The sequence below is a fragment of the Centroberyx affinis genome, unplaced genomic scaffold (genome assembly GCF_046629955.1).
Source record: "Centroberyx affinis isolate AG114_WGS23_722 - 3 ecotype Tasmania unplaced genomic scaffold, CSIRO-AGI_Caff_v1 ptg000142l_1, whole genome shotgun sequence".
Lineage (NCBI taxonomy): Eukaryota > Metazoa > Chordata > Actinopteri > Beryciformes > Berycidae > Centroberyx > Centroberyx affinis.
In genome coordinates, this window is record NW_027278840.1 from 31,816 (window position 1) to 58,862 (window position 27,047).

Consider the following 27,047-nt stretch of genomic DNA (forward strand, 5'->3'; position numbering starts at 1 on the left):
GCTTTTTTTTTTTCTAGTTAATTTTGATAGTTTGGACTGGGTGGCGGGTTTGCGTCTCTTTGTACCAACCACCAGCTCTTCAACGAACCGCCATCGCTAACCGCCAGACCACACTTTTGAAGCAGCTGGCAGGTTGGCTTCAGCGGGACGCGAACCGTGCCTAAATCGCGACCGCCAGACCACTGTTTGTACTGGCTGGCAGGCTTGCTTCAGCGGGAGGCAAACCGCATCTGTTCGTACCAACCACCACTTCTTCAATGAACCGCCATCGCTAACCGCCAGAACACACCTTTGGAGCGGCTGGCAGGTTGGCTTCTGCGGGACACAAAACGTGCTCTTCACGCTCTTCAAAGAACCGTGTTCGCTAGCCGCCACGTCACCTGGTCCAAACTATCAAAATTAACTAGAAAAAAAAACTAAAGAGAAAGTTTCCATCAAGCATCCAATAGCTACTGGTCTGAAATGAGGGCCGTGTAGAAAGTTTCCCAAAGAGAGCATCTTGCCGCAGTCCAACCATCAGCTGTACCAGCACCCAGGGGAGCATACCTTACCGTGGTAAGGTATGAAGCTCAAGACCTCAAGCGGGGCCTTTTATGCCCTGAGCTGCTGTGACCAAACATGTTCGAATTCTGATTGTGATGTCATCAGTGCAGCTGAGACAGGCTATGATTGGTAGAGCAGTCGAGCTCCATCCAATGATGTCATAATCGGTTAGAATGGTGAAGCAAAGCCGTGTTCTGATTGGTTCCGATTGAATGCCAAAAATGAGTTTGAATTATTTGAAATGATATTTAGCCTATTACGTAGAACCTTATTTCTATTTTGAGTGGGCTTGTAGATGTATGCATTTACAAGTCAAACATTTCAATACGAATGTATGTAAAATAAGTCGAAAATTTATGTGCAAATGGATGTCACATGCTTCTTAGGTGTGTGTGTGTGTGTGTGTGTGTGTGTTGTGATATAGGCCTAAATGCTGTCTAACAACCTTGAAGCATAAACATGCCGCCAAGCCTCCAGCCGGTCCAGCTGCACCTGGATGAAAGCAGCGAGAGAAATTAGAGAAATTGTGTGGCAGAGTTCAGAAAAAAAAAATAATAATAATACATGTATATGAATAGAGTTAAGCTGTCCAAGTCGTCCATTTTGTCCAACAATGTCTGATAGGAAATAATTGGATTATTTGTGTGAAGAATTCCCTGTAAATCTCCTTTTTCTGCAGCCGTCACACTCCCTCCTCCCTTTCTGATTGTACACTCTCTCCTCCCTTTCTGATTGTCCTTCCCAATTGCACAATCCTTATAGGAGCTTGGATATATACACAATTATGTACACAATTCATCTGCCAATTTGATGTGCCTGAATTCTCAACACAGTCTCGCCACCCAACGGTCCGTTTGGGCTAGCAAACTAGCGCTAGCTACCTAGAGCTAAGGGTAGCGAGGTACCGACCTATCAATAGTAGCTCTAGCTTGCTCTAAAAAGTAATCTGTCTTACAAAGGCCAAAACTAGCACCAGATAAAAAGGAGTGACATATTTTCATTGAAAATAATAATCACAATATTTTATATTTGCGTAATACAAACGTTGTTTTATACTACAAACGTCTTTAATAAAAAGTCAAATAATAAAATCTGTATTATAATATGTTAATTTATCGAAAAACATATATTGTTTACTAGTTACCATGCCAACCATCACTTCAACAGATTCTGATAGTCCTCTGCCAAAGCAAAGTCCACAAGGAGGCGTTGAAAAAGTTTGGGAATCCTTCGCCTATTCAACAGGTGTTTGGTGTCTGAAAATGAGGAGTGTGTGTGTATTTGTGAGCGTTTTTTTGTTTTTGTCTGTGTGTGTGTTTGTGTGTGATAGAGAGAAAGGAAGACAGACTGACTGACTCATGACATCAGCCCTAATCTAGGTAATCCCATGGTTACTAAGGTCACAGTGCGACAGGATCTAGTTAAGTATGGGCCATCCCATAATCCCAGTTTTGCCCTGCCTTCCACCTTGTCTATCAATACTCCAACGCTACGTCTCTAACAATCTACCGCTGTTCTCCATGTCATACAGCAACATAAAGAACATAATAGGAGGACTTTACCTTCATTTCTCCAGGGAGGGCTTGCTGGACACTCATGCCCTTTCTCCTCAACACCTTACTCCACACACACAGTGAAACACATTCATACCTGCAAGCTGCCAAGTGCAAACTCAGTCTTCCCCTGCTGGTCACTAAGCAGCACTGAGCAGTTAGGGCAGTAGCTGCTGAGGGAACAGGGAGTGTCACTTTTTCTTTCTGTGTGTATGTGTGTGTGTGTGTGTGTGTGTGTGTGCCCTGAGGTTAATGCACTTACATTTGGTCAGGTGTCTTCTGGGGTGATTCAGGGGTCCTGGCTTCCTTTCTAACCTCTCCTTAGTCACTAAAGGAGACTGTACAATTAAGCGCTCTTCATACTAAACTGTAAGCAGGTGAGGCGTTGTGGTGGAGGCCTGCTGACTTGTTGCCAGTTGGCTCTATCTGCTGCCTGCTGGGAGAACTACAGGCAGCTCTAATCTGAGGCCACATGAACTGAGCTTTTTAGCTGGAGCTGCTGCTTCCTGCTTGGCTAGCTGTAGAGGAAAAAGATATCTCATAAATGCCCGATACTAGAATTACTGGACTTGGCACTGGAATGAGTGAGCACCAACACATAACTGAGATATTTTGTGGGTTGATCTTTAAGACGAGTAGAAAGCCAAACTGTGGCATGGGGAAATACATCTATTGTCTTAATGTCTTTGATTACTGTTTACTTCACTGCACTTAGCATGCATTTCTTAACATGAACTGCATTTTCATGACAACCTATATTCAATCATTATTTTAAATGAGCAATTTCAAAGAGAGAGTAATTGAGTTAGCTAGCAAATGCATATTAATCTGACACTGTTCATTTTAATGTGAACAAAGCAAACGATGTAGCCAAAGCCGAAGGTTAGAACCCTGTGGTAGCTTTTACTTATTGATTTATTGATTTTATTATAATATTGTTATTATATTTACTGTATTATATTTACTGTATCAAACAGCAATACACGTAGAGATAGTTTATTGTAATAAAAATGCTTTCAAATGTTAACAGCATGAGTTGAACACCAAGTGATTTTTTATAAATGTATTTTTTTTTTTTTTACACACAATTTTTTTGCCTGTTTAATAAAAACAATTTTATGTCATTATGGCACTCAAATTTAACATTGAGATATTTAATATTGTGGCAACATCACACAAGCCCCCCCAAAAAAAAAAAAAGTCATATATTCATCATAATTACATTTTTCCATTACATTATTAACAATATGATTAATGATATGATTTTTAAATCACCAGTTAAAAGAAAAGGACATTTTCCAAATCACACCTTATTATGTAACACAATAATCTTTCAACTACGTACAGGTAGTGCACACCGCATCATTTATACAAGTGGTCACACCAGGCCAATGCAAAGTGTCCAATGATTACATCTGGTATGTTTGCATGGAGAGGTTTGGCTTGTTTCTGTTGTTGCAGAAATATGTTTGCTATTGTACAGCTGTTTATTGTCCCCCACCACAGGGCGGACTATGGATCGGTCCCCGTCCATTAGTTCGTTTGTTTGTTAGTCACACTGTAACATTGACTTTGTGCCGCTAGAGGGCGGCATTGACAATGAATGGGACTGACCCAAGGGTGGAACTGCATCACTGGTGGAGGACAACATGTTTACTATTTGCTTGTTTAGTCATAGTTGGTTACTCTATCTTTTGTAAAAGGGCCCCTTTGTGGCAGAGTTGTAACTGCAAGGGAGTCACTGCAGCGCTTTTTCACATGCGTTTATGGATATAGAGTACGTTGTTGCAGCTGGGACAGCGATGTTCCACATCCTGGCAAGACTCTACGCAGAATGGGATGAGACAGCAAGGCCACAATCTGAAAGTATGATTAGTACACCATCAAACAAAGACTAAATTTATGTCTTTTTAAGAAATTTGGAAGATAAATGAAAACATGAGGACAAAAGGGAAAATAGTAGGCTACTTGTAGTCATTGGGTGTACATGTACGTGTAGGTGTGTGTGTGTGTGTGTGTGTGTGTGTGTGTGTGTGTGTGTGTGTGTAGGGGGGTGGGGGGATACTCACATTAAGATTCCTAGCGAGCCACAGATGAGCCAGGCGAGCAGACCAGGTTTGTGCCTCGTCTGCGTGATAATACAGTTGTGGCAGAAGGGACATATCATCTGGCCCGGGGCGTCAGTCGGCTGCCGCTGTATATGGAGAGTCGGCTGCTGCTGCACCGTGGTAATCGGCGGCTGCATCATCATCACCTGGGTCACTGTGAGGGAAACACCCGCCGCTGCTTAACACCCACTGACAAATATGCTCCATACATCCACACAGATCCTACACAGAATTTGATGCCCACTGAATCACAAGTCACACACAGATATACTTACAGTATACTTATAACTTAGGTCACACTTTGTTTGCACTGAAACAACATTCAATTATCTATATTCTACAAGTTAGGAGGGTTTTTTTTAACTTGTGAGAGACAGTGTAAGACACTCACCCTGTTGAGTTTGACTTTGAGGTTGAGGTTGAGGTTGAAGTTGAGGTTGAGGTTGAGGTTGAAGTTGAGGTTGAGGTTGAGGTTGGGCATACTGATAACCAGGAACAGGCTCTGGACCTATAAAGAAGATAATTAAAAAGAAGCTGTGACAGTATGCTACATCAGTAAGGGCTTGCATTAAAAAACAAAACAGGTAAAAGCAGAATTGTTTAACTTCCCTCATTAGTAGCCAACAAGGGGAAAAACTGATGTTACAACCTGGCTCACAGGAGTAACAATGAGGGGAGCCATACGCCAAGGTAAAAGTTAAAACAATGATTTATTACATAAACTAGGGGAACATAACTACACAACACAAACTACATCAAACCAAAAGAACGGAACAAAAGGTGTGCACGGGTGAGGAGGGAGAGCGACACGGATGGTCAGCCAGCTTTTAAAGCCCAAGGAGTACACCGGGCCCAGGTGCACTCAATCAGCCTTGACAACGATCCCGCCTAGCAGGCTCCTACAGGATGCAGAGCCAGGAGAGTGGGAGGGTCGTCACACTGAGTACAACAAAAAGAGGTCTCTTACCTGCCAGAAAGCCAGCCTGAGGAGAGTAGACCACCCCGCTGTTCAGAGGAGGACCGGGGTATGGGGGTGCTGGCACCTGCAGAGGAGGTTGCGGAGGTTGAAGACCCTTCTCCATACTGTCAGACGGGAGAGGACAGAAATATGGTAAGACAGAGAGGCCCTCCACATGAGTGCACACTAGCCCCTGATGTTGTGGCCATGCGAGTATAGACCATGGCCATTTGTGATCCTAAGTATTCAGGGAAAGCATTCATGAAGGAAACTGGAAAGGTTCTGTCATGTAGGATATACACCCATCATAGGCCAAGTTTTGGTTTGCACTAAATGTGAACCAGAGCAGGTGGTGGGTCAAATAGTGTGGCTTCAGTTGTGTGGAAAGTATGTACAAGAAAGCAGGTTTGGTGACATTGCATTTTACACGGCAGGTTTTGGACAGGGAGACTTTCGATAACAACTGTGTAACAACTAGAAGCGCTGTGAGTCACTGCTCATTCTTCAGGGAAGCATTCCTGTGCTGTTTTATCTTGACTTTAGAATCTGTAAATGATATTTCTCACCATTTTCCAATAAGAAAATAGAAATAGTGGTAATAACAAAGGAATGTGCATTGCACCATACCTAAAGGTCAAAAGGCCACAATGTTGCGTCTTTAACGCTTGAATAGTTATCAGTTGTTGAGAGGCATGAAAAGTAGCAGTGGTTTTCTCTGCAGGAATGTTTGCTGACTGGTTTTAGGTACAAGTTGTTCGTCAAACTCAACTGTAGGCCTAAGGGCTATTGGTGTTCTGGTGTGAGGAAATATAAACAAAAAATGATAAAAATGAAAAAAATAAATAAAGAAGATTGATCTGCTGAGAAAGACATAACATCCTATCACTGCTAAGTAAGACTGTCTCTCTCCCTCTCTGTCTGTGTGTGTGTGTGTGCATGCGTGCATGTGTGTGGCTGGCTCAGAAGAGGGAGGAAGAAAAAATAATAAATGGAAAGAAAGTGTGGGAATGAATGGTATCTCGTTCTGCCTGTCAATCAGGAAGCAGTTTCCCGTACGCATCTTATCATCAACCTGTATCTTGGCTAAATGCAAGTGAAACTACCACAGCCAGTCAAACAAGAATTCAAAAATGACCAGTTATCAACCAAAAATAAACAGTCAAGATTTAGATAAGCTTCACATTCACTCACACTTTTGTTGTAACAAAAACATTACAACAAAAAAGGATACTGTTTTTAACTTCAACAATCCAAACAGAATAAAGCGATTGTAACAGATTTTTGGAGTGCCTTTAATCTCCCTTTAATTACTATATGACTCTTTTTTTCATCCAAAGAGCAGCCAGCACCATAACTCCACTTTTGTCACTTAACATTACAACCAAAGAAGCATTTCAGAATCATACCTGTTTTCCAAAGAATACACCCAAACTGGTATTAAATGATATACTGTTCACTTCTGTACCAACAGCACTTTTGTCAGGACAAGAGATAAACTGCAAAGTAATTTTTTTTTCAGTGTCACCTGTCAAGGATGCTTTGGCTTTGTAGTGCAGGGGGTTATGAGACACAAGCAAATGATGCTTTCAAGTTCGCTGACAGATTCCTCCTTGCCCTGAACCCCCTTTCCAGCCGCACCTCCCCTCAGCATGGTTCATTTTTTCACAACCAAAGATAAAGCTATAGCTGCCTACCTTGAGCTCTGGAAGCTTTGTGTGACCGTCTGGCACTGCGTCTTCCTCTGATGTTTGAGACTAAGTGAGAAAGACAACAAGAGAACTGTCAATGTGTCTGAAAGAAGGCAGGGCAACGTTGATGGGTGGGGAAAAGCTGCAGTAGTGTAAACATGCTGAATCACAATTGTGAAATTTGCAAATATTACTCACTTACTGAAGATGGTTTTGACTCGGGCTGCCTTCTCTTAGTCACTGAGAACATTTCAGGGATTTCAGGCTCACACAAATTCCTACACAGTCACAATTATTCATAATTGCAGAGAGAAGTAGGGTGTGAGAGAGAGAGAGCAAGAGAGAGAGAGAGAGAGAGAGAGAGAGAGAGAGAGAGAGAGAAAGAGATCCAATTTAAATATGGAGGAATCACATTCAAGCCACAATAATCTTGGACTGTAAATCAGTGCCATTTCTATGCCATTAAGTCAAAATTTGGGAAAACCTAATACCCATGAAAATTTGGCTTCAAATCTATCAGCATTTCATTACCTATACAACTGTATGGTAGTGAAGTGTGGGGCCCCATCTGTTATCCACAGTCTCAGAAATGGGCCAAAAACCCAGCTGAAATCTTTCAACTTGAAATTTGCAAATCAATTCTGGGCATACATGCTCCCAGCTATGCATGTTGAGCAGAATTGCATTTATTTCCACTGGATCTGGAAATCCTGAAAAGAGCCATACATTTCTGGCACCATCTAAATAGAGCTGACTAGAATGCATTCTTATATAATGCTTCATTGAGCAACACCTTAAAGTCCCACTGAAACGGAAGTTAGAGCATCTTTAGCTTCTGTACTGTGACGTATTTCCCAGTGAAACAGAATATTTGAGCGGTGTACAGTTACAAGAGGGATTAAATCAAATCCTTTGCATTTGATTGGACCGCTAAACAGTGGGCGGGGCTTAGAGTTTAGCGCGATACGGAGCTACAGATAGAAACGGAGCTACAGAGGACTGTTGGCTCCACACACACCTCCCTCACCTGTTGTTAGATAAGGAGGAGGACAAGGGAGAGATGAATGAATTAGACCTCAGGGACATTGTTTTGGAAATGAAAACAAAGTTTTTGCCCACTGATATCCGAACACACATCTCTTCCTATCTCTCTCCATATTGCTCTGTCAGCTACTACGACCCAGAAATGGTGAAGTGACCGGTGTGGCTAGCTAGAGGTTGAAGAATGATTGATGGGTGGATGTCATGATATTATTGGTTGAAATTGGTTGGTTCATGCTTACGTAAGCACATGGCATATTTTGTTTTACAGGAAGAAAACATGATTGGATTTTGATATAAGAATACAAAGAAATGGATTTTTTGGTATTTTTTGGCATATATTGTTAAATAGGTGCACAATATGACCGGGGATGTGATCTAAAAGGGATAAAAATCATCTTACACAACATACAAACAGTACAAACAAAACAAATTGAGATTAAATTGAAATAAATTATTCTAAATCACAAAGTCAAAAGATAAAGTGCAATGTTATTCTCAGTTTAATCACAAACTTAGATTGACACATTTAAACATTCAAAATACAACTCAGAGAAAAATGTTTACAAAAATTAATTAGTGTAACCATAATCTTGAAATTGAAATTGAAAGTGGGTGACACAAAAAAACATGGTTCAACGAGAAGCTACAATGAGAAGCCAGCAGAACCAGTCAGGGGTGTTTCTTCCGTTTCTGGGATGCTGGAATACACTGTTGAGCCTTCTTGAGGTGTCGTCGGCCAAATTCAACAAAACATCGGTGAAGGAGGGTGCCCACTTGAGAACCCCAATGACTTTTCTACACTCACTCACCCTGAAGGCTAGAGTAGATAACTGGTGAATGTTGCTGCCTGTCATATGGTGCTGTAGATTTATGACGGTATATCCTGCTGTTTTTATAGTACTCATTTTCATTGTAGTATATCATTCTGTTAAACTCTGAATTGGGCCTCGATATGAATGCTCACCTTAGATTATAGCACAAGGGATGGTAACATCATATCCTGTGTATTGATAAATACCTAACATAGTGTATAGAGTGTTTTATTGAGTATATATTGTATCCAATTCTGTAACTACTGCCTTACTGTTAGAATAATAATATAATAAACTTTATTTATATAGCACTTTTTAGGCAAACATTTCAAAGTGCTTGAACAATGTCAGATTAAAAGAAGGAAAAGGTACGCTAACAAACACAAAAGGCTGAACATGAAAGAAATACATTTGCATAAAACAATAAAACTAGCTGTAATAAAAGACTTGTTCATAAAAGTGTGTTTTAAGATGAGAGTTAAAGGAAGATAAGAGGAGATAAACTCCCAAGTTGAACCATAATTCCCTTAGTGGAATTTAGTGGACCAAAAAGAACAATCTCAGATTTGCCTGAAACTAAGCACAGTACATCATGGCAGAGATTCTGGAGGAATAATTATATGGTTTAAAAATTATTTAGCTCAAGATATTATTCCTGTCCAACAAGGAAGGACAAAACCACATTTGGTTAAAATTGCTGATGATAAAGATGGAAATAATAATAATGATGATGATGATGATGATGATGATGATGATGATAATAATAATAATAACTTTTCATACACAACATGCAGCTCAAAGTGCTTTACATCAATAGAAGGCAGATAAAAAAAAACGATAAAAAAGATAAAAATATATATATATAAAAGAACAAGCAAAATGCTTTGCATTAAAATAATCAAATCAAGTAAAATAGAAAAATAAAAGAAAAACAATCAAATCAAACAGTTAAAATGAAGGCTAATTAAAAGCCACACTGAAAAGATACTTTTTTAGCAGTTGTTTGAAAATGCTTACAGAGCCCGCCTCTCTAATATTCTTTGGCAGGGTGTTCCACAGTTTAGGAGCAGAGTTAAAAAAGGCTGCATCCCCAATCTTCTTTTGAGTGGGGTTTTGTACTTCTAACAAACCAGCAGTAGAAGACCTGAGGGCTCTTGAAGGAATATAGAACAGCAGGGATTCTGTAATGTAGGCCAGTCTAAGCCATTTTTTTTTGTGATCAATTTTTTATTGGGTATATTTACAGTAGTACATCTTGCAACAGTGTGGATTAGGAAATGTTGTATTTCCTGAGTAAGAGGAAAAGGGGTGGTAGGTAGAGTTTGGCAATGTATACATATGTATGAATACACTTACATACGTATACATACCTACATACATACAGTACATACATACATACATACATACATACTAACAACATGAGTGTATACCTACAAGTACATATGTACACATGCATGCATAAATACACAGTATTACATACTTAGTACACATAGAATGTGTGCAAGAGCATATGCATATGGACATATGTCTTACTGACCAAAACATGTGAAGAAAATTAAAGCGCGAAGACTAACCTAAATCTAGCCTTCGGAATTACTGACCTATTTCTAGAATGATTTTACTGTTGCGTGTTACTGAGAGTTAAAGAGGGTTCTGAATAAGATCTTGTGTGGACATGATCACCTGTGACCAATTATCAATTGTTGTTATTTTTGCACCGTTGATTTTTGCAGCTGACCTATCAGGGAGACAGATATCGTGAAATAGTGGCAGCCAAATATTATTCATAACAATCGCAGAGTCAAACCAACTTTTAAGGATGGTTTTTTTTTGCAGCTGTCGAAGCCGCAAATATTATGCGCTTCTCTTGAAAAGACAGGGGAATGCTTGAAGTGTGACCAAAGAACAAGAGACCTGGACAGTTTGGTATGGGCCTTTGTAATAGTCTACGTAATGTGGCAGCAATGCGGTGCCATATAGTGCATTAACAGGTTGGCAATACCAAAACATATGCATGAAGTCACCAATTTTAAAATCAGTGCACCTGTCGCACCGATCAGAAACAGTTTTGCTTTAAATCTGCGTGATGGAGTGAGATATGATCTGTGCACAAATCTATAGTGGATAAGTTGATGGGCAAGATTTTTAGAGGAAGAGAAGATGTTGTCCCATACTGAAGTCCAGTCACACGTAATGTAGAAAGCCCTAAGGTCAGTTTCCCATTTGCTAGTAATGGGTAGGGTAGGGGAGTTGTGTATGGAGAGCTTCCCATAAAGTAGTGATATAAGGCCTGCTGTTTTCCCAGAGGTAATCAATTTACCCAGCGGATATGAGCCAAGGTAAGCACTCCACGGTACTCCAAATGCATTAAGGGCTGATCGGAGTTTGAGGTAGAAAAACCAGGAAGAGCCAGGGATAGAATATGAATTTTTTAGATCTTGGAAGGAGCGAAGTCCATCCATATTGTAGATGTCACCTAAGTTAAAGATACCGCATGAGGACCATTGAGGAAATTTGAAAGGTGTTGAGCCAGAAAGTAGATTATTATTATTCCATATAGGGGACCGATCGTGGAACCTACAGGAAACTGATAAATATTTCTCTACTTGTCGTAGGGCTGGGCGATATGGACCAAAAATCATATCTCGGTATTTTTAGGCTGAATGGCGATACACGATATATATATATCGGTATTTTCTACAAAGTAGGCTAAATGTTCAGTTGTAAGTCAAAGCCACATGTGAGATGTCACAAGCACTTTCATTAAAACAAGACTGTGATCAAAATAAAATGCAAAGACAGGGTTTCCTTCCCTGTTTTAGAACAGTCTGGTAAGTTCAGAAAATGACATTACTTTATTGTAATGCAGCCTTTAAAACCAGGAAAAGACAGTTATGCCATATCACGATATTACAATATCCAAAATCTAAGACGATATCTAGTCTCATATCACGATATCGATATAATATTGATATATCGCCCAGCCCTAACTTGTCGCCAAACCGAAAGGGTGTTAGTCATGATGGACTCCATATGGAGGGATGTGGTCCTAGGTTTTATGCCGGAGAAAGGGAGGTCTTGAATCTTAATTGGATGGGATAATGCGGATTCTATAGCGCACCGGGGGGATTTAAAAGCAGATCTAGCCAGACTCTGAGTGAACATTGATCTGATCACAGCCAGATCAATGTTTTCATTAAGAGATTAGGTAATGAATCTGCCTCAGAGGGAAAGCCATATACTTTGAAGAACCTGCAGGGGCCTTTCAAATGGGATAAAAACAGTGTTGAAAATGTTCATGAAGCATTCAACTCAAATGAAATAAAGAATCCAATGAACACCTTCCAAAACTCAACCTACCCAAAAAATCCAACAAGTCCTCCAACCCATACGACCATATAAGTCGTTTGTTCCTACCCTGTAATACGACCCACAGGAGCGTTTCCAATGTGATCTTACGACCCACAAGAGCGTTTCCAACGTGATCTCACAAAAATACGTGAAATGAACACAACCTCGACGAATTTGAAAACGTTCCTCCGCCACAAATTGAATTACGTCCCAAAGGTTGGTTAATGGTTAAATTTAGGCAATTAAAACCACTTTGGTTAAATTTAGGCAAGTAAAACAAGTTTGGTTAAGGTTAGGGTTACGGTTATGGTAAAGTTTAGGCAAATAAAACAACTTGGGTTATGGTTATGGTTAGGCAACTAAAAAAACTTGGGTTATGGTTAGGGTTAGGCAACTAAAAAAACTTGGGTTATGGTTATGGTTAGGCAACTAAAACAACTTGGTTAAGGTTAGGAAAATGGTCTGGTCATGGTTAAATAAAAAAAAAGGTTAGCATCCATTGCTAATCTAACAAGAAAAAAGAGACATGGAAGAGACATGGACCTAAGGTTAAGAAACAAAGTATGTCAGAAGAATGGTTTGACATTGAACTTAGAAATATCAGGAAACAACTGCAAAAGCTATCAAATTTGAAATAGAATAACATTGAAATACACAACTATTTTCAACTATATTGATATTGAAAGAGCTGTGGGTGAGACTCAATTCTGGGAACTGTGTTTGAAAGCAGCACTCTCCCCCTCCCATCCCTGAAAAAAAAATTCTGGTAATGGTGGAATCGATGAAGCAAGCAAATAAACTTGTTAAACTAGTAAACTTGCTACCTACCTCGTCACTTGTCACTGTGGGACATGTTACTTTCAGCGGGAGAAAAATCTGGCAAAGCGAGACGTGCGACATTGCTGTGTGTGTTTACAAAATGTGTTGCGGTTTGACCAATACCAAAAAGATATCCAAAACAAATTATAAATCCTTCAATCAGTCATCAAAAACAACCAAAACCCATTACATTACCCAATTGCTAACAATGAATTGGCTGAAATACTTCAATCCCTGAAACCAAACAAAGCTTGTGGCCCTGATAACATCAGAAATGAAATGTTAAAAAATAGCACACCTGAACTTAGTGAAGCAGTTCTGAAATGATACAATATGGTACTTTGTTTATAACGTTTCCCTGATTTATGCTATATGCTATTTATGATAACTGCTATGGCCCATTTCCCACGTTCCCATCCATGGCCCATGGCCCACGTTTCCCTGATTTATGCTATATGCTATTTATGATAACTGCTATGATTCATTTCTTGTTACATGCTTTGGCAATGTTATTTGTTTGTAAACTGGCATGCCAATAAAGCACATTGAATTGAATTGAAACTGAATTTTGAGAGAGAGAGAGAGAGAGAGAGAGAGAGAGAGATATGATTGGCTCATGGCCATGTTAGAGGTGGGACCATCATGCCAGTGCATTTTTCCCCCAAAACTATGCTCCTGTGTTCCAAGAAACATGCCAAGGGGAGCAAAGAGAAGAGCAAATTATGGATCTTTTAATGTTTAATGTGACAAAAAAAACTATGTCTGACCAAACTGAATGGCAAAGATAAATGCAGCACGCACCTGAAGATAAACACACACAGTAATGCCTGAAACCATTATGGATAATTCTGGTTTTCAACCTGAGGGCCACATGTGAAAAATGTATGAGTTCTGAGATAAATCTCATAATTCTGAGAAAAAAGTCAGAGTTCTTACTGTAAACTCAGAATTCGCTCTATTCCCAGAATTCTGACTTTCATCTCAGAATTCTTACTTTATTCTATTCCCTGGCTTGAGTCTGTGCCCCACCTTGGCCACCCCAGTCGAAATGGCCTGGACACGCCACCGAGAGAGAGAGAGAGAGAGAGAGAGAGAGAGAGAGAGAGAGAGAGAGAGAGAGAGAGAGAGAGAGAGAGAGAGAGAGAGAGAGAGTTTTGTCACGTGACCCAAAACTGCGTAACCAGGCAACACAAAGCAAACACACAGTATCAGTCCTGTTGTACCACTGATGTGCAGGCTGCTTTCTCGTTTGAAATAATTTATTTGATAGAAAATGACCTCGGAGGTTTTAGTGTCAAGGCCCCGTTTCGACAGCAGAGAGGTGGCCCAGGCCGAGCCAGCGGAGAGAGAGCTAGCCTCACTGCGGGAGGCCCCGCATCCGTCCTCAGGCGCAGCCACCGCGGGGTACCGCTCCGCTAAATACACCCCGGGGGAATGGCACTCCAACAACTACTCCATCCTCCAACAGGCCGTTACCGACCGTGATGAAGCCCAGAGAATCCAGCGAGAGTCCAAAGCTCTGTACCAGGACACCGAGGCGGCGACTCAGCGGACCCAGGCTGAGGGGACGCGCCTTCTGGGCGAAAGGCTCCAAGATATCCACCTCTGCAAGTCGGAGCTGCAGCGGCACATCGACCAGCTTCTGGCCGACACGGACGAGCTCCTGGCACAGAAGACGCGGCTGGAGAAGGCGCTGGACACCACCGAGATCCCGTATGCCATCTCCACTGATAATCTGACGTGCCGGGAAAGGAGACCAGGGCCTGACCTGGTCAAAGACACTGTTGAGGAGGAGCTGCTCAAGGTGAAATAAATAAATAAATAAAAAGTAACACTCTGCCCTTACACGGGGGACTGTAGTTGTTTTAATAAAAACTGGGCATGTAGGCTACATATAGATACAAGATATCGACTCTTCTGCATGCACATATAGGCATAGGATCACATGAACTGTAGAAATGTAGCCTATACTGTATACATTAGAAACTGTATACTGTAGAAATTACAGTATAGGCTCTTAACTGTGTTCTCTGTGAGACATGTATTAACACAAAAGTGTGTTTTGTAGGAAGTGGACCTGATCAGGAGTGTCCAGGCTCTTCTGAAGAGAACTACAGCTCAGGTTGTCAGTCAGATCAAGTGAGTGTCAACCCCACTCATTAAAAATTGAACTGTTACACCTGTGCTGCTCTTTCCCTCAGTGTGGAACATGTTTGTTCTTGGTGCCACTTCCCTATGAAATGTCACCTCTGGTTCACGGATATTATTTCAGAGGGCTGATAATTATCCTTTGATGTGTGTATATGTCTGGACATGCATATATGTGTGTTTTCACGTGTGCTGTAATGTGTGTGTGTGTGTGTGTGTGTGTATGCATGTGTTAGGAACAACAGAGAGGCCAAGCTGATGTTAGAGTTGGACTGGTCTGATAAGTACCAGGCCTACAACTTAGATGACCATTGTGGAAGACACAGCAACATGAGCCCAGATACACAGTACCACCCCAGCTCAGCCACCATGCAGGACCAGTGAGTGTGTGTGTGTAATGCCATTTTCCAAATTCAAAACAGCATTAAAATAAAACAACTAACAGATAATGTAAAACTGTGATAATAACCTTAACTCTTAAACACACAGTCTGTCTTTTCCTCTGCCTCAGAGTGTGTAACCCCACATCGTGGTTGAAGTTTACGCAGGACAACCTGACCAAGGCCTCGCAGGAGGAGCAGGCCAGCAAGAGTCTCAGGTCAGAACACACTGTTCCAGGCTCGGGGCTCAGTCTGCCACAGTCAGGTTGATAGGAAGGGGTTAAGATGATGTATTAGCCTCAAGGTGATGGCAGCTGAAAGTGGTATTTCACTGTGGTACATAATTAAGAATTTTTCAATAAACGTCATGGTCGGTCCCTGGACCGGGAGTCACGTGAGAACGCCGAGCAAGATGGCAGCACACTAGCAGAGCTCTGAGAGCCCACCAACAAACTTTATATATTTGACAAACATATATTACACAATTCCTGACTGGCTTGGCATTTCCAAATAGAACTCGTAAATTGAAATGTAATCGTAATTAGCGGTGCAACGGATCACAAAACTCACGGTTCGGATCGTATCACGGTTTTGAGTCACAAATCGGATCATTTTTCAGATCAGCAAAAAAAAAAAAAGGGTTAGGGTTAAATGCACTTTAAAAGTAGGTAGGTAGCAGCACAAAGCAACAAGCACTTTAAAACGAATGTAGCACTTTAGGACTTTATTATATTATGTATGTTTGAATGTATAAATGTGATAACTGTTTTTGCTGTTCTTAATTTATATATTTTATTTACTTGTGTGTGTTTTTGTGTCTGTTCTAAGGAGCTGCACTGAGGCAAATTCCTATCAACTGTGTTGACATGGCAATAAAGTATTGAATTGAATTAATTTAAAAATGTACTACTTTGGCTCTGATGCAGCCGCCTCTCTCTGTCTATAGTCACCACTCTGTAGTCTTGCCCAATGTCCCGCCCACAGCACTATCTGATTGGTTACACATCACAAGTAATAGCCTATCAACACTGAAGGCTATGCCACAGACAGGCAAAGAGACTGGAGCTGCTACGAGCGGAGCTGTGTGTCGAAGGGAAGGCAGCATTTTGCCGAAGTTGAAATAAACATCACAATGTTGTGATATATTTCAATGATGACAAGCATGCCCAGTTTCCCAGTTACACCACTGAAAATGCCCGAAGTCATAGCCTACAGGATTTCACTCAATGGAGTGAGCGACGGCTTTTAAATCAGTCACTCTTCCTTTTTGGCTGGACCGCAACAGCGGGGCCAGCCCTACAAACGCGAATGTCTGTCACTGACTGACTGACTGACTGACTGACTGAGTGATCAAGTTACACCATTGGTCGGCCGTGGCACGTGGCACATCATAGCATCACAGAGCCAGAAATTTAAGTTTCGTTTTCTCCGCCGTCTAGTTTCTCCGCTGAGATCAGGAGCCCGTTTCTCCCACACAGTAAGCAGGCTGACCAATATCATGCATGTAAGCTGAAGCTAAAGTAGAATCTATACAATTATGTCATATCACCGTTTATGTCGATGCATATGCGCAAGTTCAGTCCACCTGAAGCCCCTCTGTTCTGTCGGGGGAGAGAGAGACACAAACAAGCATGGAGGTTTCATCATGCCGAGGGCTTATTTCCGACCTTCCCGAAGTTTCCCGGGGCCATGGTTCCGGCCAGTGCCACTAGCTGGGCGCCGATTTGTTCCCGATGATCCGGCCGAGATTTCGGCCGGGGTCCCGACGACGATGCGCCCCCGGTGTCTGGCGAACAGCGTTTTCGGCACCGACGGGTAACAGAGCGCCTGGCGCTTGGATCGGCAGGATCAATGCGGGCCGTGGGTGGAGACGACAGCGGTGGAGAGAGAGACGGGACGCGCTGGAACGATCAGTATGGATGTATGATGACTATTATTCTGTATTAGCAGTCTACAGCCAGGGGTTAAAGTGGGCCGGAACGATCCGGAACAGCGTTCCGGCACCTTCGATTAATAAGTAAATAAATCTGATTGGCAGTTTCATACATAATAATGACAAGCGAGTTCACAGGGCTGCCAACTCTCACGCATTGACCAAGAGACTCACGCAATTTACATTTTTCACACGCTCTCACGCCACAAGTCTATTTTCTCACGCAGTGAAAAACAAATTCATAACTGATAACGTTGCGACGTGAAAAAAGGAAACTGACAGCAGGACAGACGAGACAGAGCAGCACAGCGCAGCAGCGAGTTATTCAGACCATCTGAATAGCGAGAAATATACACAAATTATTATATTATATTATTATATATATTATATTATTATTATATTATTATTATATTGTAATTTAATCCCATGCATGCTGCTCAGAGTAATCTCAGTCAGCAGCTCTTCTGCGTCTCTCCCTCTATGTGTCTGTCGCTCTGAAACTTTCTCATGATTCCCAATAATAGGATTTTTAGGTTAGTATGCCTATGCAAGATCATGAATGTAAGTACCTCAATGCTGAAATCTAGTAATATAACATAATCTTTACATTTTTGGTTAACATTATACAGGGTTGCTGTTTCTTGACTTAATCCAAGAGGTTAGGTGGTGTAGAAATGCAGGAAATTTGTTTTAAATTACTATTTTTTTCGGACCCCTCCACCAATTATGTATCTACCCCCCGTACAAATGCAGGAAATTTGTTTTAAATTACTATTTTTTTCTGAACCCCCCCCCTCCGAAACAGGGTTCCCCCACCTGCCAAATCCCACTTTCACCCCTGTCAACAGCGGAGTTAGTTACACCATTGGTCAGCCGTGGCATGTGGCACACTCATACACGGTCCAGCCATATACTAGGTTTTGACCTAGTCTTGTTTTTTTTTCCTTCCCTAACGCAATCATTGAGCTTTAGAGTAAAACACAGCACACATCTGTCTTGTCTGTATCTTTTCACTGCTACTCTGCATCAAGATTTAGGGAATTATTACTTTAAAATGTAACAGCGGCAGTAAAACTGTATTTCACACTATGATGGTTAAACTTTGCAATTATTCCGTGGTTCACATGCGTTCCGAACCGTGGGGGGGGATCCATACGGATCACGGATCCACTACAGTCCGTTACACCACTAATCATAATGAAACTGGCGTCTTAAAACAAACAATGTCGACGACCGCCTCAAAGTACTTTAAGGGAACGAATGTGAACCGCATAGCTACGAGACAGAATCAGCCAGCAGAAGAGGATTCCTCCTCCACTGATAAGCAGATTGACATTGATTCTAAGATGGAAAGCCTTATTGCTGAAATCAACCAAATGAGCTTCACTTTACGGGGGGTGGCGGCAGATGTATCAACAATAAAGGAAACCACGACCGAACTAAAAAACGCTAGGGGTGGGCGATACTGCAAAATTTGGTTTCGATCCGATACCAAGTAATACAGGGCCAGAATCTCTGATATCGATACCGATACTGATACTTTTTATTATTAAAAGCGGCTTAAGAACTTTCATGTAGGAGAGAGCAGTGTGTCATGATTTATGAGGTGAATGCATCATCAATAGGCTAAATCTGAATACATTTTCATGACCACTAAATGATTTGCCAAAGGTTAGCAATCATTGTAAGGTGAGTGGTAGAATTTCTACCTGCCACCTGTGAGATCCGGGTTTGATTCCCAACTGAAGCATGTATGTAGCAAGCAAAGCAAAAAAAAACTGGCTTCATTCATTTAAATGAATGAAGCCAGTTTTTTTTTTTTGCTTTCTATTGTTAATTACTTAATCACATGCATGCAGCGTGTGCGTGACGCGTATGTTGTTTGTTTGGTTCACCACAGCGGAACGTTGTTTGTACAGACAGTTCTACTCTTTGATGAAATGGGTACAACACAGAAGAGAGAAACTGAAACTGGTATCGATCCTATTGACGCTAGAATCGATCTTCAAAAACGAGACGTAGTATCTGTAGTATCGATATTTTGGGATCAATCCGCCCATCCCTAGTGAACACTATTCAAGAGCGACTTGCAGAAGCCGAGGGCCACATCTCCAATGTGGAAGATGTTGCCACACAGCTGATGAGTGACGGTGAACAAAACGACAAACAAATGGAGATACTATGGAATCGGATTTAGAGAACAGGAGCAGGAGCAACAACGTCAGATTGATTGGTCTGAAAGAAGGTATGGAAGCAGGAGGAATGACTAGGCGTGTGCAAAACATACTGACAGAGGGACTGGGCATTGAGGTGGAAGGAGAATTTGAGATAGACAGGGTACACCGCACACCACCCCTGCAACCAGATAAGGATCAACCACCTAGGCTGGTACTAATTCAATTTCTGCGTTCATCGGCAATGGAGAAAGTGCTACAAATGGCCAAAGAAAAAAAATACATTGAATGGGAAGGCTGCAAACTCTCCTTCTTGCCGGAATTGTCCAGAGAGTTGGCCCAAATACGTACTGTAAAACATTTGCGCCTGCACAGAAAATGCTTCAGAAGATCAACGTGAGATACACACTTGCATATCCAGCAACTCTCCGTTTCACATGGAATGGGAAGAACAAAAGCTTTAAGGTTAATTCAGAGGCGGAGAACTTCATTCGGGAGCGTTGCGGCTGCAAAGAATAACTGGACACAAATTGAACAGAAGAAGAACTAATGTGGATATGTCCAACCCGGTCTCACGGCAGTTCGTGAAATAGTCACGAATTTAAGCTATTGATTCGTGTAGCTACATGGACAAGATTTTTCCATTTTTTTTGTGATACTCAGCACGACTTTCAAACTAATGTATTTCATTTGGAAGTATCTTTTGTGTCTGCAACATGTTTTTTTTTTCTGTCCGTCGGGACTCAGGAAGTAGTGTGACATTGAAATAAAACGGTGGCCGGGGTAGCGGATGGGCGTATACGTTTGCCTTCGATGCCGACGACCGGGGTTGGATTCCCAGTGTTCAAAATACATTTCAACCGTAATCCACATTTAAGTTTTTAACCCTAACCCTTATTTAACCATGACCAAACCATTTCTCTAACCTTAACCACGTTGTTTTAGTTGCCTAACCATAACCGTAACACAAGTTTTATTTGCCAAAACGTAAGTTTTCAAATTCGTGGTGGAGGAACGTTATTCAGGTCGTGGTGGAGGCACGTTTTTTAGGTCATGTTCATTTCATGAAAAAAATGGCAGAATCGTGTCCATGTACACGAATAAATAGATTAAATTTCGTGGCGGCGCGCCGGTGGCTCACCGCATAGAGCGTGTACCATATAAGGCTCAGTCCTTCCCGCAGCAACCCAGGTTCAAATCCGGCCCGTGGTCATTTGCTGCATGTCCTCCCCTCTCTCTCTCCCATACTTTCCTGTTTCTCTCTCATACTGTCCCTGTCAAATAAAGCATAAAATGCCTGAAAATAAATCTTAAAAAAGATAAAATTTTCGTGACTATTTCACGAACTGCCGTGAGACCGTGTTGATATGTCGTGTAGGCTTGGTGGGTTCAGGGCCATTGGACAGTGTGCTGCTCTACTACAGCTGACCAAGTAGGTTGGTAAGCTGACTCGGGGCCTTACGGACCAAAAATTAAGTGTTTGTTTGTTTGTCTGTTTTGTATATTGTTTTTTTTTCTCTCCTTTTTTATTTTCTTTCGGGATAATCTATACTCGACCAAAAATAATGTGGTATTATCTTGGTACGTTTTTCTTGCTGGGTTTTTGTGTTTGTGATTTTGCAATGAAAATGTGGATAGAAGGTACATCAGCAGTTTTTTGTAACATGGATCAGTCATACAGCACACGTAATTGTACGCCCAACTGTGCATGGAGTATATTATATGAAAATTGATAATTATGTTAAATGCATTACATGGAACATTAATGGCTGTAGGAATCCAATCAAAAGAAATATGATTTTGACATACCTTAAGCATAGACAGGCTGATGTAGCATTTATACAGGAAACACATCTCAAAGATACTGAAGCTCTTAAATTTAAAAGAGATTGGGTTGGACATGTATTCTACACATCATTCTCCAGTAAACAAAGTGGGTAATGATTCTAATTAAGTTTTACGTTTTGTAATGCTCAAAGAATTTAAAGATAACACTGGAAGGATTATTTGTATTGAAGCCCTTATCAATGGTATTAAAGTAGTGTTGTGCAATATATACACACCAAATAAAGAGAATTCTGATTTTATCAATGAGATAAACAATACTCTGGGAAACATGGAGGGACAAATAATATTAGCAGACGACTTTAATCAAGTGATGGATGCTGCTCTTGATAAAAGTAAATATAGGATATCACCAGTACCAAGGGACAGGACAGCTATCCACATGTTAACAGAGAATATGAGTTTAGTTGATATTTGGAGGTTGGTGAATCCATGTGAAAGGGAATATACATTTTATTCTCATTGTCACAAGTCTCGTTTAAGAATAGACTTTTTTCTAATATCAAACTCTCTGATTGAACAGGTAGTAGACCGTAAAATTGGCGCTATTGCATTGTCAGACCACGCGCCTGTAGAACTTTATATTAATTTAAATGCAGAAACAAGTAGGAAATGAAGATGGAGAATGAATACCATACTATTACAGGATGAGACATTTAGCAGAATGTTGGCTGAGGACCTGATTTTTTTCTTTGAACATAATAAAGGGACTACAGAAAAGTTATCTATAGTATGGGAAGCCTCCAAGGCATATATAAGAGGGAAAATGATTGCACAAACATCTAAAAAAAAAAAAAAAAAAAAAGGAAAACATTGAGCATTTAAGGAAATTAGAATTAGAAATCACTACAATGGAAAAAATATTTGGCAAGGCACTATGCTGATTATCTGTACAGGGATATATGTAAACAAAAATTTGAATTGCATAATATGTATAATCCAAAAGCAGAATATGCATTATTTAGATTGAGAACAAACTACTATGAAGGGGGCAGAAAAGCTGGTAGACTCCTTGCTTGACAGTTGAAACAACAGAATGCCTCTAATATTATTCCGGCAATAAAGAAGGGGGATTCATTGGTATACTCATCAAAGGAGATAAACAAGGTTTTCCAACAGTTTTATGATCATTTATATACATCTTCAATTAGCCCTGAACAAGAGCAGTTGATTCTTCAGATTCTTGGACACTCCAATTACACAGGATGAAGTCAGGGTTGCCATATCAATGAAAGTAGGGAAATCACCAGGTGTAGATGGCTTTCCAAGTGAATACTATAAAAAATACATTGTCATAATTTCTCCTATATTGACTGAATTATATTTAGAGGCATTGGAAACTGGATTTCTACCCAACACATTTAATGAGGTACTGATAACATTGATCCCTAAAAAAGACAGTGACATAACTGAACCCTCTAATTTTAGACCAATCAGTCTCATTAATGTAGATTGTAAAATACTAACTAAAATATTAGCTTCACGCTTAGAAAGTGCCTTGCCAAGCATAATTCACTCTGATCAGGTAGGCTTCATTAAGGGAAGATCATCTGCTGACAACATGAGATGACTGTTACACTTAAGGTAGACAAACTCTTCAGACAAATTCCCAATTGCCGCTGTTTCCCTGGACGCTGAAAAAGATTTTGATAGGGTTGAGTGGAGTTCCCTAACCACTGCCCTGTCATATTTTGGATTTGGCCCTAGCTTTAAAACATGGATTAGGATACTTTATAAAAACCCAAAGGCTGCTGTAATAACAAATGGTATAATTTCATCATTTTTTAATACATCAAGAGGAACCCCCCAAGGAAGTTCTCTCTTCCCATTACTCTTCACCATTGTTCTAGAACCCTTAGCAATTGCGATAAGAGCAAATTCGAGAATTAAAGGAGTAGAAGGAGGGGGGAAGGAACACAAATGAATGTTATTTGCCGATGACATTTTATTACTGTCTAGGGACCCATTAAACTCTATACCCTCATTAATGGATACCATCCAGTCATATTCAATGTTATCTGGTTATAAAATCAATTGGAGTAAATCTGAGGCCATGCCAATATCCACATTTTGCCATTCAAATACAGTAACTAATTTCAACTTTAGATGGGTCCCAAATGGGATGAAATATCTAGGAATTAAATTAAGACAAAATTTGGATGAAATAATGATGTTGAATTTTGAACCTGTAATAAACTAAATAAAAAACAATTTGGATAAATGGAAAAAATAAGGCTCTCCTTATGGGGAAAAACAAATGTAATTAAGATGGTGGTAGTGCCTCAATTTAACTATTTGTCAATGATGTTACAGATGATTATACCAGATCTTGTTTTCAAGCAATGCGATAAGATTATCAAAGGTTTCCTTTGGGAAGGGAAGAGGCCCAGAATTCAAATGAGTAAAAAGTGTTCTCCAAGGGAAAGGGGTGGCCTTGGTTTACCAGATGTGTATACCAGGATGTATAACTTATCTTTCAAAATATCTAAGTTGGCCAAACATTGTTGTGGAGAGGATTTACGGATGGACTGGGTAACTATAGAGCAAAAGTTGTTACTGCCATATCGCCCTATTGATGTTCTTTCTCAGTGTTCAGGAAATCAGTTAAAGTCAAACTCAAACCCTGTTTTATCCCACTTCAGGGAAATTTGGAGTACAATTCATAAAATAGGCAAAATATCTCTTTTTAAACAATCCTATGCCTCACTTTGGTACAATCCAGAAATACGGATAGGGGGAAAAATGGTGTATTGGAAACAGTGGCAGTCCACAGGGGTTAATACTGTAGGTGACTTGTATGCAAATGGGGTTTTTATGTCATATTCTGATTTAATGAAGAAATATAAGTTTGAAGGCAAAGGAAACTTTTGGAAATACCTACAAATACGGAGTTGTATTAGTAGTAAGTTTAATTTTAACCTCAATGAGGACATTTTTTTGTTGGAGTACTTAAAATTACCACGTGAATTCCAAAAAGCATTGGTTTTCTACAGAAAATGTAGTCAGTTATTTGGAGATTCATGTAATAACCTCAGAATAATATGGCAGAAAGATCTTGGGTGTAATGTTGAGAATAACGATTGGTTAAGAATTCTGTCAAATACTGGGAAAAATATTAAAGAAATCAGAGGAAAATTCATCCATTACAAGATAGGACATAGATATTATTGTAAATTTCAAATTTCATAAATCAAACATTATGAATAGAATAAAAGACAGTTAAGCAAATCAAATACATTCAATCATAATGTATGTAGTATGATTACATGTTATGCATCAAATTAGGGCTGCAACTAATGATTATTTTCATTGTCGATTAATCTGTTGATTATTTTCTCGCTTAATTGATTAGTTGTTTGGTCTATAAAATGTCAAAAAATGGTGAAAAATGTCCATCAGTGTTTCCCAAAGCCCAAGATGACATCCTCAAATGTCTTGTTTTGTCTACAACCCAAAGATATTCAGTTTACTGTCATAGAGGAGTAAAGAAACCAGAAAATATTCACATTTAAGAAGCTGGAATCAGAGAATTTTGACGTATTTTTCTTAAAAAATTACTCAAACCGATTAATCGGATATCAAAATAGTTGCCGATTAATTTAATAGTTGACAACTAATCAATTAATCGATCAGTCGTTGCAGCTCTACATCAAATACCACATGTAAGGTTCCTTTAACATTTTATGATATTCAGTATTGATAATATACAGTACATAGTGTAATCTCAGATATGTGTTAAGAAAAAAACCAAAAAAAAATGTCACAGATTTTAATTGAATTAAATTCAACTTCCTGAAATTCCAGTTCCATTCCAATTCTGTTTCCTGTAGTTTTTTTCAAATTCCAATTCGACTGATGAATTGTTGAATAACCCCTCTGTTCTGTGAAACAGTTGTGGTCAGAGCTCTGGGTAAAAACATCTACACACAACCAACCTAACCCTACTGATGAGTTCATTCATGAATTGACCCCAACATGGAAAATGACTTCAGGGACAGATGGTCTTACTTAGTTTAACACAGAGTGGTCTACTTGATGATGTGTGTTACCAATTAGATGCTGCGTGTGTGTGTGTGTGTGTGTGTGTGTGTGTGAGTCAGTCTGCTGGTGGAGCGGGTGGTGCAGGAGACCTCTCAGGACCTGAGAGCCCAGTGCTCCAGAGTGGACCGGGCCTTCAGCCAGCGCTGTGCGGAGCTGATCGCAGCCATGGAGCAGCTGGACACACACCTCACACAAGTGGGTGGGATGGATGGATGGATGGATGGATGATAGATAGATAGATAGATAGATAGATAGATAGATAGTTTAACCATTGTGTGTGTGTGTAGATCTTGGAGCAGACTGGGGTCCAGGAGAAGAATATCGTGGCCCTACAGCAGGCCATCCATGACAAAGAAGCCCCACTGAGAGTAGCCCATTCCAGACTTTACCTGCGCTCCCTCAGACCCAACATGGAGCTCTGCAGAGATGAACCCCAGCTCAGGTACACACATACACAATACACACACACGCACACACACACACACGCACACAACTGTCCCAGCTTCCCCTGTGCTCTCAATCTCTCTCTTCTCCTGCCTGTTATCTGTGTCTAGTTTGGTCGGTGAGGTGGAGCAGATTGATGCCAGCCTGGCGTCCCTGCACCAGCAGCTGAGCGAGGCCAGAGGCTCCCTGTCCCGCCTGGAGGAATCACGCATGGCCCTGGAGAAGGACATCATGTGTAAAAGCCACTCCCTGCTCATCGACAGGGACAAGTGCATGACTTGCCGCAGACGGTACCCCACCATCAGCGCTCTGTTAGGCTACTGAAGAGGACGGCTCCGGGTGTTTGTGTGTGTTTGTTCAAGGAAACCGTGGACGTCAATGCAGAGTCACTAATCAGGCATCAAAGTGATGATTTGCTATTAAAATACATACACGAATTGGGATTCCTGTCATGTCTCAGACTCTCTGTGTTGATTTTTCCTCTGTGTTGTCTTGTATGAGGAAAAAAGAGTGTTTGTGTGAAGCAGACGCCCTCCTGTCTCTCCCCTGGATGAACAGATTACTTTAAGGTAGCACAGAGGAGACAGTGAGTGTGCTTATGTTGCCTTCTCTGAAGTGAGAAGAAAAGAAAAATATAAGAAAGATGTCATCTCTGTTTGTATTTTAATATCCCGCTCTGCTCTGACGCTGCCCCCCCCTCTCTGTCTTGCGTGTGTTACTGAAAGAGCTATTAATAGACAGGAGAAATCAATGAATAAGCAAATGGAGGGTGAACTGCAAACTGTTTGGAAATAGCAAATGGAGGAGATTATGAGTTCAGTAATGCTTTTGTTATATGGAGTGTCACCCCACTGATGTGCCTTGGGCCATTACCCGAACACTACCTGGCCAAGTCAAACATAAATGGCTTGCTGAGTTGGTCTGGTTGTTAAAAAAAAAATCCAATCTATTTGGAAGAGTTCTGTTATCCAATATTTTATGCAAATGGTTTTTGGAGATAAGTGAACCACCACAAAGCTAATGTCAGTGGCTTGGCAAGCTGGATAATGAGAAAAGAAATGTATCTCTCTGTGTGGATCTTGTCCTTTATCTCTTTAGCTCTACATTACACCCTTGTCAGCTCACTCTGGTTTTGATCATCAGGAAGTTAGCCAGCATGTATCCTCTCTCTGGCAGCTTCATACTAAATCCTGGAACATGCCCACC

The 27,047-nt window shown here is 40.7% G+C and overlaps 2 protein-coding genes across 3 annotated transcripts; one reads left to right on the top strand and one right to left on the bottom strand.

Moving 5' to 3' along the window:
• Positions 1–3,144: 3,144 nt before the first annotated feature.
• Positions 3,145–6,916, bottom strand: LOC139654431 (lipopolysaccharide-induced tumor necrosis factor-alpha factor homolog). Of its 2 annotated transcripts, none has more exons than XM_071531496.1 (5): positions 6,857–6,916; positions 5,172–5,287; positions 4,596–4,712; positions 4,166–4,358; positions 3,145–3,956 (listed from the first exon to the last, which is right to left on the bottom strand). In XM_071531496.1, exons 2-5 carry the CDS (start codon positions 5,284–5,286, stop codon positions 3,851–3,853), a joined length of 531 nt encoding a protein of 176 aa, XP_071387597.1. In that variant the 5' UTR covers position 5,287; positions 6,857–6,916; the 3' UTR covers positions 3,145–3,850. The 2 variants fall into 2 exon arrangements, with proteins under 2 accessions (XP_071387597.1, XP_071387605.1); XM_071531504.1 differs by lacking the exon at positions 6,857–6,916 and adding an exon at positions 6,688–6,823.
• Positions 5,304–26,165, top strand: tekt4 (tektin 4). The gene is made up of 8 exons (XM_071531483.1): positions 5,304–5,315; positions 14,147–14,680; positions 14,945–15,015; positions 15,261–15,404; positions 15,536–15,622; positions 25,457–25,592; positions 25,685–25,839; positions 25,952–26,165. The coding sequence occupies exons 1-8, from the start codon at positions 5,313–5,315 to the stop codon at positions 26,163–26,165; spliced, it is 1,344 nt and encodes a 447-aa protein (XP_071387584.1). The 5' UTR covers positions 5,304–5,312.
• Positions 26,166–27,047: the final 882 nt, after the last annotated feature.

Bases quoted from the DNA above. Each gene is read 5' to 3' on its own strand.
- LOC139654431 (XM_071531496.1), bottom strand. From the start codon at position 5,286: ATGGAGAAGGGTCTTCAACCTCCGCAACCTCCTCTGCAGGTGCCAGCA. The intron at 4,713-5,171 runs GTAAGAGACCTC...TCTTCTTTATAG, and splicing joins TCAGGCTGGCTTTCTGGCAG to GTCCAGAGCCTGTTCCTGGT. The intron at 4,359-4,595 runs GTGAGTGTCTTA...TTTCCCTCACAG, and splicing joins TCAAAGTCAAACTCAACAGG to TGACCCAGGTGATGATGATG.
- tekt4 (XM_071531483.1), top strand. The intron at 15,623-25,456 runs GTCAGAACACAC...TGTGTGAGTCAG, and splicing joins CAGGCCAGCAAGAGTCTCAG to TCTGCTGGTGGAGCGGGTGG. The intron at 25,840-25,951 runs GTACACACATAC...ATCTGTGTCTAG, and splicing joins AGAGATGAACCCCAGCTCAG to TTTGGTCGGTGAGGTGGAGC.